The 10,099-nt window shown below is 39.4% G+C and overlaps 1 protein-coding gene across 1 annotated transcript; it reads left to right on the forward strand.

Moving 5' to 3' along the window:
- The first annotated feature begins 851 nt into the window (after positions 1-851).
- Positions 852-8,349, forward strand: LOC115412335 (immunoglobulin superfamily member 2-like). The gene is made up of 10 exons (XM_030124770.1): positions 852-1,173; positions 1,877-2,251; positions 2,352-2,768; positions 2,929-3,333; positions 3,522-3,896; positions 4,894-5,265; positions 5,384-5,776; positions 5,906-6,319; positions 6,944-7,336; positions 7,422-8,349. The coding sequence occupies exons 1-10, from the start codon at positions 1,104-1,106 to the stop codon at positions 7,625-7,627; spliced, it is 3,420 nt and encodes a 1,139-aa protein (XP_029980630.1). The 5' UTR covers positions 852-1,103; the 3' UTR covers positions 7,628-8,349.
- The last annotated feature ends 1,750 nt before the right edge of the window (positions 8,350-10,099 follow it).

Genomic DNA, 10,099 nt, shown 5'->3' on the forward strand with positions numbered 1-10,099 from the left:
ATTATGCAAGGACTGGATAATACACGTTTTGCTCCTTTCTAATTTAAAATTGCAGTATATGTTGTGGTGTGTTTGCTGCATTGCATTGTGGGTATTGGGTATATTGATGAAAATATGTTATTTTATATGTACAGGGGGTTCAGCAGGGTTGTGGTGTTGGTGTTAATTTTGACTGTTTTTGTGTTGTTCAATGTAACTCCACATGGCCTGACATACAGCAAGCAATTTGCATGTTGATAAATTACATTGAGTCAACTGCTGTTTAATTAATATACATGTTACTATTTCTGGTATAATTATGGATGTTATAATGTTATGTGCTATTGAGAAGTTAACATGTAGTCATTTCTGGCAATTGGGATGTATGGTGTTATAATAAACAGATTGATCTTAAAACAGGAATTTCAATGTATAATTTGTTCTTACACACAGAAATAAGTTAGGCCTACTCAAAAAATTAAGGTAAAAATTTGCATGGACATTTTGAGTAGAATAAAAGTAAAACAATAAGTTAGTATAACTAGATGGAGTAGTTTTTATACAATTACGGTTAAGTTGGTTCAACTTAATTAAACTTGTAGAGTACAAAGCAAATCATGTTTGTAATTAAGTAATAGAGTTTGCCTAACTAGAGAAGTCTTGTGGCATTTACAGAATTATGGCAAAGTTGAAATAACTTAAAAAGATTAATGGAAAATGTTACATCCATTTTTTTTTTTTTTTTTGTACGTTGAGCCAGCATATCATAAGCAGAAACCACAGATGTTACAGCAGTGCTCATATTCATTTATCTGTAGAACTGAGTTTCTGTTTACTAAAAGTGTGATTTTGATATGCTTCCATTTAATTGGGTCAAGCCATGTGATGTAAGTACATGAGCTGTGGCAAGAACAGCTGACTCTTTTCCGACCACAGACAGAATATGCAACGATGTGTGCAAAGTGCAGGATATATTCGAGACTTCCTCTTGGTGTACCTATAGTCTGCATATGTTATACACCAACTCTCTCAACACAGTCAGATTTTCATAGAGGAAGCTGAATAAGAACTTGGCCATAGCTTTTATGGCGTGAACAGCGTGTTACTTCTGAAGCAGGTTCAAAATGAAGTGTTCTTTAAAATTTTTATGGATGGCCAGTTTGCTGTTCTGTGTGCTTCTGCTTCTGCACACTGGTAAGTATGAAGTTCATTGAGTTCCTGCAGTTTACTATAATATGAGTGAGTGCAAATATGAGAAATGTAACGGTAGACACAAAATACAACATGCAATTTTGTGAATTTTTTTTTTTTTTTTTTTGAAGAATTTCATTGTATTGTCTATGTGATTCAGAGCAAATTATATTTTTCTAAATCAATTTTCATGCTAACTTAATTTATGTAACTGTTTTAATTATGAGGTGGGACCTTTCTGTGTAGAGTTTGCATGTTCTCCCCATGTCTACATGGGTTCTCTCTGGGTACTTCAGCTTCCTCCCACCATCCAAAGACATGCACTGATAGGTTAATCGGTTAATCTAAGTTGCCCATAGGTGTGAATATGAGAGTAATTGTCTCTATATGTCAGCCCTGTGATGAACTGGTGACTTGTCCAGGGTGTACCCTGTCTTCGCCCCTATGTAGCTGGGATAGGCTCCAAGCAACCCCTGTAACCCTCGTGAGGATAAAGTGGGTTCAGAAAATGAATAAATGAATGTTTTAATTATGTTAAAATGAAGCAATACCTGGCAGCATTATACAGTTAACATAATACCACAAAGACCCAGTATGTGGCATGTTGTTCCTATTTCATACTATGTCAAAATGTGCTTCACATATCTATTTATCAGTCGAGTGACAGAGGTTAGACTTTAATAACTCAAGTCTGTGCTTCTTTCAGGAGAGGCCAGAGTGAATACGGAAGTTCAGGCAGGGCCTCTGTATCGGGTGGTGGGCTCCTTGCTCTCCATCTCCTGCAATGTGACAGACCTTCCCCCAGTTGGAGCTAGAAACGAATTTGAATTCCGTATGAAAAAGCCTGAAAATCCCAATTTTGAGATCAACATCATCAGTACTGGTGATGAAGATTTTTCATTTGCTCGCTATACAAGCCGTGTAAGAAATGCTGAAATTACCCTGACACATGTGGGTGAAAACTCAGTTGTCTTCGAGGTACAAAGACTACAGAAGGATGATGAAGGAGAATATGAATGTTCTGTAGTTAACCCATACACTGAATATGATGGAGCCTACAGTGCCAAGACCATAGTGAAAGGTAATCCATTATGATTTTAAATACATTCATTGCACTGGTATTGACCACTGTTATTAAAGTGCTACTATTGCTTTTGTTTGTTTCTGTTGTGGCAATACAGTGATCGACAACTCCCTCAGTGTTTCATCTTCAGTCTCAGCATCACTAAGCCATACCGAGGGTGATGCTCTTACTTTAACATGCCAAGCCTCCAGCAACACCATCCAGCACACTCACTTGTCTTTTGCCTGGTTTCTCCGTAAAAATACTGAGGACAGTGGTCATCCTATCATTCTGATGGACAGGGATTTCACACTGAAGCCTGGACAGGAGTTCCAAGAACGTTACCAAGCTGGACTCATAAGGTTGGATAAAATCGGTGAAGCCACATACCGACTAAAGATGTCCCAGCTGGAGCAATCAGATCAAGGTGAAATCTACTGTGAGGCTCAGGAGTGGATCCAAGACCCTGACCGCTCCTGGTATTCTATTGCACAGAGGGTTGCAGGGGAAACTAACCTTACTGTCATGGCCCAAGGTTAGAAGAATTTCATTAATTGATTCTGCATTGTGAATAGAATGCAATGATATGACCTGACATATACAGTTTTGTTTGTTAGCATTGCTGTTACTTCTATAACAGGATGTGTGTGTGACTAGTTTCCTCTCACAAATGTTAATGTTTTTTGCTTGAGCAGAAGTGGTGCCAGACATGTCGTCTTTGGTGGTGAGAATCTCGGTACAACAGACAACTCTGCAGGAGGGGCAGCAGCTGTCTGTAACATGCAGTGTAGACACACAGAACCTGAGGGAAAAGTTCTTCTCCGTTGCCTGGCTCCGTGAAGGTGTCGAGCTGGCTCAGATTGGTCCTACAGGGGTTTTGTCTGCGGGGCCAGATTACAGTGCGAGAGAGCAAGAAGGAGAGCTCAGGGCAGCCCGGATTGGGGACAGAGATTATCGTCTCATATTGCAGCCTGTCAGAACCAAGGATCAGGGAGAATATATCTGTAGAGCATGGTCTCAGGACAGGGGCCAAAATGGTGTCTTTACACAGGGAGCAGCCCAGGATTCAAGCCCCCAACTAGTCAGCATCTCAGCCACAGGTTAGTCAGCAAGTGAGCCTGAAAAACACATACAACAGTGTCTATTTTCCTCTTGTATGATCTTAGTTTTTGTTTCCTCTTATGCATTGTTTTCTGTAGAATTCTCCTCTTATTCAGATTAATGTATTAATTCAAGCAGTCTCTATGTTTGAGGTGAGTGATGATATACATGTTTTGTGTCATCACAGAAAATGGGCTCTCAGTTCAAATACAAAATGGTGTCACAGCATTTAAGGAAGGTGACAGGCTGGAGCTTACCTGTGAAGTGGATGGAGTCAACGATCAGCTCTCCGTCACCTGGCAGCATAGATCAACATCCACATTGAAGTCCGTGTTCACCAGTGTCATTAGTCTAAGTCAGGAGGGTGTTATGGAGAAATCGGAGGGGTTCATAAATCGGAAAGTAAAGGCTTTGCGTCCAGCACACGATACCTTCACCCTTGAGCTTGCTGATCTCACACCATCTGATTCAGGAGACTACCAGTGCACTGTGTCTGAATGGAAAACCAATAGCAAGACCAACAGTGCATCAGGAAGTACTTCTGTGATAGTAAAACCTGTAGGTACGTCTGTCTTTCACTGATTGATTGACTGATTGATTGATTGATTGATTGATCGTTTATTTCCATCATGTACAGACAATATATATATGCAACATATATTGACCTGAAAAGGAGTAGGAGGAAATATAACCTACTCATACCCGCCCCATTGCATAGTTATATATACCTTAGTATAAATATGTTCAGGTGCTTTCTGTTGGTAAATGTAACATATTATGATATATGTATCAATATTATTATATATTTTCAATTTAAAGAATGATCCAACATGCACTATCATTTGTATTGTATTATATCTGTTACTATTACTTTGATGATCCATTGTTTTATGTAAAGAACGAAATGTTAAAACGCCTCTTGCCCCTTTATTTTCGCAGTCTGGCAGCAAGATTAACATGAGATTATCACACAACTTTTTCTCTTATATTAAGTGTCAACACTTGTGTGTTGCAACTTTTTTCTTGTAATTAAGTAAAGAATTAGAGCCATTTTTGGATAAAATATAGGATTTTTTTTCATAAATTCTGTAATAACTTCTGAGTATATATATTTATGTTGAGAGGAAACCAGACTTGTGCACCTTCTCATGGTTCTGTTTTTTGGTCCAAACACAAGTTTCTTTGAGGCAAAACCGAACCAATGTGGTGGCTCCATTTTCCTATAGCTGCATTAAACAATGTCAAATTGCTCTTCTACTGCATATATTTTATGTTTAGGACAGAGAGGAGAGAACTACAAGATAATTAGCTAGTATTTTTTCAGACTTTTCTTACGGTAGCTTTGACGTATGAAGTCATGGTCAGAAATGATGTTCGGGAATAAAATACTATTATTATGTATGAGCCTGACTAAACAGACACTACAAAATATACTTTACTCACATGTTTTTTCACATGAAGTATACAAAACCACATGATGATTGTTTGAATTGTATGAGAGTATGAACTTCTCCTTTCTCACAATCCACTGTTGATGATTTTGTTTGTTTTTTCTGCAGATACATTTGCAAAAGTGATCCTGAAAAGTCGCACCACCATTGTGAAAGTAGGAGAAACAGTAGAGTTGATTTGCCTCATCAGACAGCTAAGCCTGCCAATAACACTGACATGGAGTTTGCAACGTGATGACTCAACAGTTAATAATATTCTTACAGTGTATTCTAACGGTACCATCAGCTGGTCTGGAGAACAGCACCGCTACCAGCTAAAAATACAGAAAAAGACAAATGATGATTCTTACTATTTGATTATAAATGGTGCAAGCCTCAAGGAGGCAGGACGCTACCAGTGTGAAGCCTCTGTCTTCCTTGAAAATATACACAAAAAGCTGCGTCCATCCAACCAGCTGGCTGTGAGGGTGAACAACCCAGGTATTACTGGTATTTTCAGGATTTTGTATCATTTTGCTCAAGCTGTTATGAATGAAATCTGAACTGTTTTCTCTTTCTCTTTGTTTCTCTCAACATATGACTCAACTGCCTCTCTTAGAGAGTAAGCTCAGCCTGACCTCCACCCCCGCCTTGACCAGAAATATCAACACTGACGTAAAAATGAAATGCTCAGTTAGTTCACCTACTTCTACATCCTCTCGCTATGCTGTCACCTGGTTGCTACAGCAACATGGAGAGAATAAGACCATTGTAAGTACTGACCGGGATGCCTTAGTAACATTTGGGCAACAGGTAGAGCTGAACCAGATGCAACGTATCAGCATGAGCCGTACCCAAGGCCCTGGTTTTGAGTTGACTATTCGGCAAGCACGGTCATCAGACAAAGGCTTGTACACATGTGAAGTGGTGGAGTGGTTACAAGATCCTCGTGGTGAATGGTTTGACCTCCCACCAACCTCCAAAAGCACTCAGCTAACAATTATTGAGCCTGGTGAGTTGGAGTCTCTTAAATGAGTTTACTGAGAGTGTCTGCAGTGCCATTTAAAGCAAATATAGTTGGACTAAAGTGAGGAGCAGGACTAAATTTCTTACTCATTTCTGCCTTTTTCTCCTCCTCCAGCCAATGACCTTCATCTGAACAAAACAACCCAACATTTGAATGTCATGGAAGGCACTGATGTGGAGCTTAAATGTAGCCTCATCTCAGCTGCACCCGGTGCCTCTTTTTTTTATAGAGTCATGTGGCGCTACACTAGGCTGAACTCATCCATTGTAAGTGCTCCCCTGGTGGAGCTCGACCACACGGGCCTACTGAGATACCCGCCAAATCCAAAAGTACGTCACCTGCAGGGGAGGCTTCGTCTCTCCAGACCCTCTCAGAGCAGCTTCCACCTAGGACTTCAAGGGGTCCATGAGGAGGATAGTGGGACTTATGAGTGCCAGGTGGAGCAGTACCAGCTGGATCAGGATGGCCAATGGCAACAAAAGGCCTCAGATAATACTGGCCCCATCACGCTGACTGTGAATGTGGCAGGTATGATCATATCATTAAGAGTACTCCCTAGGCAGGTTTATAGATATAGTTATATATCGTCCTGAGATCCTGGAGAACAAAAGATTTTGCTTTTTTATATTAAATAATTATGATTGGAAACTGCACAATGCAACAGTTTCTTTAGATACATTTTCTTTTTATGGAATGTCCTTTGCATTTTTTTTTTTTCCAAATAAAGCTGTGAAATTCCTGTCCCCTACAGAGGACAACAATGCTTTGCTGAGTCTCAAGAGGATATATAGGTGTTAAAACAGGCAGTACATTCACACTGTGTTACTCTATTACACACTTTGTCTGCCTTTGTTCTGTTTGCTCATGTTGCATAGCAATACATGCATCTCACAACCAAATGACCACTTCTCTAAAATGTTGCAACATTTTTCTCTTCTGGTGTTGTCGTTGTAGTCTCGCCTGTCACATACAGTATATCTGCAGCAAATTCATTGTTTAGTTTTACAGATTCTGTTTCTGTGCTTTCCTTTCTACCCCTGTCTCCATTTTGTCCCCATTTGTTCATCTTTTTCTTTAAAGCTGTTGGCTAGTTTGCTGGATTAAAATGAAGTTCTGAGAGATGTTATTTTTTCATATGTCTGGTTTTAACAGGAAATCAACTGTCTATTATGAATCAAGAAGTGGTGGTCAATGTCAGCACTTCGCAGAACTTCACTATACCCTGTAACATCACAGCACAGTCCAGTAATGAGTCGGAGTTCAAGGTTACGTGGTTTCGGCAGATGGAAACGGACAATGAACAACGGCCCATTTTTACGGTGTACCGAAACGCCACCCTACACTACTGGTTTGGGGACAGTGATCAGCTAAAGTTTGGCCACCCGCTACCCAATGAATTCAGCCTGACTGTCTCAAAGCCAATTCCTGAAAACAGTGGGCGATATTTCTGTGAGGTAGAGGAATGGATCCCATCTCTGTCATATGGGTGGAGGAGGGTTGCACTGGAAAGGTCAGGATATTTGACAACCAGTGTCTACAAGGAAGGTGAGTGCAACTGCCTACATAGCAAATATCAGTCATCAGTTGAATATTGTGAAATGTGTGTGAAATGTCATTGCTTTCTCTGTAGGGGTTATTGAAGCGGTTTCTGATCCCGGATGCAAGTCAACTAGCTGGATCGCAGTTCTCACTGGTGTAGTGATCATCGCACTGGTGATCATGTTCCTACTGGTTCTGAAGATATGTTGGAAAAAGGGCACAGGAGGGAAGAAGGCAACCCAGTCTTTATGGGCAGAGCAGCATGCACTGAATGCCAAACCCAGTGTGGAGGACTGAAATTAGGAGACCAACAAATAAAACAGGAGAAGAAATGTGCCCACCTTGTATGCTACGAGCTTCAGTTGTGTTTTCTGAATTATACGACTGCATTGTAAATATTTCTGAATCCATTTATCACTTTCTGAATACCACTTCTTGTTAATTATGTTTTATAAAAAAGCTTAAATGCTGTACTCTTCATGCAGCACTGAATAATTTTCCTTCTGTGAAATAATGAAAAGTATTAAACCCTTAAAATTAAACAGGCACATTTCAGTTTACAGCTAAAACTTATTTGCATAATCACCAGCTTCTTACTGCTTGCAATGGACAGTTGAGTTAGGGAGCAGATCAACTCTTTGGCTTTACTATTTCAAAGCAGCATACTGTGACTGACAGATTCCTTTTGATGCAGCCACATATCAGGCATGATAGTAGGGCTTTGATGGCAAAAGTCAAAGCATAGCATGCCTGTTGGAGAAGCCAAGCACAAAACATGGTGAGATTTGAAACTTATTTTTGGTTAAGTAACCAGGAAGTGTTGGTTCTGCTGTGAGCACAGGATGACAGTGTGGTCGGCAAATCTGCTGAGATGTCTGTGAATAATATTTGTGCAGACAGGTTGCAGGGTGCCATTTGAAGCACAAATCTGCTTATGCAAACATTATCTTGCTGTCATCACTTAGTGATGTTGTGAAAGGCTGCCCATTGCTTCTCTGTGATGACTAAATTTTTCATTTGTACATGACTTAAAAGACTGGTTTGTTCTTACTTTTTGGAAAATGTATTGAGTCATTGGTTTTAACCCATAAAGACCCAGTGCTTCTTCTGTGGCAGCACCCAAATAAATTTTCTCTGTATTTTTCTTAATTGATTTTTCACCAATTATTATAATATCATCCACTCTATTTTGTGTTTTTTAATATAAATCACATATTTTCCAATAGTTAATTTTCTGATCATGTAGATGTTCATAAAAGGTCAGATTAAAGTTGTGTTTTATTATATCAGAAACAGAGAAAACCGAAGAAAAAGTGACTTTTTTTAACAAAATATATTATTAACTGAACATAAAAACACGTGTCTCCATCCGCTGTCATTGATCCAACTACATGGGTTTTACTGGTGAATCAATGTTAGATGACAGTGTTTCCACGTTCACAATGGAGCCTCTGAACGTCCAAATTCGTCATATCTGATGAACATAAAAAGATGAAAAACTGCATTTTACACCAATTATTTACATGTATTGATGGGATTGGTGGTTCAACTGGTATTAAACAGTTTAGATCAGTAGATAGTTTTGGTCACCAGTGGCTGTTTGTGTCTTTATGGGTTAAGTATAGTGTAAAGCCTCGGGGTCTGTTCTTAATTTTCATTTCAAGACTAAAACACACCAGTGAAGTCCAGAATAATAGTATATGGTATCCCACATGCATGCTGATGCTTGTGAGTTATGCTCTCTAAACAACCGCAAATAAAAAACAATGGACATGATAACTTCAAGTGCTAATAAACTGTGAGAAGCCAAATCAACAAACATGTCCCCGTCCAAATTATTTATAGCCACACTCCATGTTTGTATGTACTTTATATCTCTTGAATCTCTGCCATAAAGCCATTGCTGTGTTTTAACAGATGCTCCCACTCAGCTAAAGTAGATAACTGAAATTAATTAAATCAAATGTAAAGAAGAGAAGTGAAGTCTGTTCTCCTCAGCTCTCTCCCTGCATCAGCTCTATCAATGTTTAACACCCCATCTGTGTAAGAGACTAGAATAGAATCCATTTCCTCCTCTCACTTTTGAGGAAACAGGCCTAGACATCAGATTACATCCACACAGAGAAAGCCTCTTGTCCAATGTGTGTACAACGCTTTTGTACAACGGGAGGTAAAACCAAGGTTTTCTAAAAGATATATAAAAAAAACTAGTACAACTGGAACTCTAAGACAGAGTGTAGCCTTTTTAGCCCCAGAGAGATGATGTAGCACTGTCTTTGGTCTTGAATTATACCAGCCCTTCACAGTCTGGTAGGCTGGCTCCTTCTTACAGCCTCTCTTAACTTTGCTGTAATTCCACTCCCTTGTGTTTCCATGGCAATGCCTGTCAGAGCAAACAAAGAAACATTGAAAATGGGAGGCAAATCGATGCTTGTGTCTATGCAGCAAAGACTAAATGAACGAACATGTCCAGTCACAACCACACTAGAACTCCTCTGTCCTTCTATTTGACCTTAGAGAAAGTAAGCATGGACATAAAAAAAGTTATATCCTCAGATCTTTTTTTTTACACTGGCACTGAATCATACAGCATATTAAGTGTAAAGAGGGATTTCTAAGTCTACAATAAAAATCTGTCCAAATATCCAAAACTCTTAGATACTGGACCACATTTTGGCTCCCAGTATCCCAGCATGAAGAGGGGATTATTGTTATCTCCATTGGTGTGATCCCATTCCAGATCTGATCTGACATCAGTTTGGTGTTCTG

The sequence above is a fragment of the Sphaeramia orbicularis genome, chromosome 21 (assembly GCF_902148855.1).
Source record: "Sphaeramia orbicularis chromosome 21, fSphaOr1.1, whole genome shotgun sequence".
NCBI lineage: Eukaryota > Metazoa > Chordata > Actinopteri > Kurtiformes > Apogonidae > Sphaeramia > Sphaeramia orbicularis.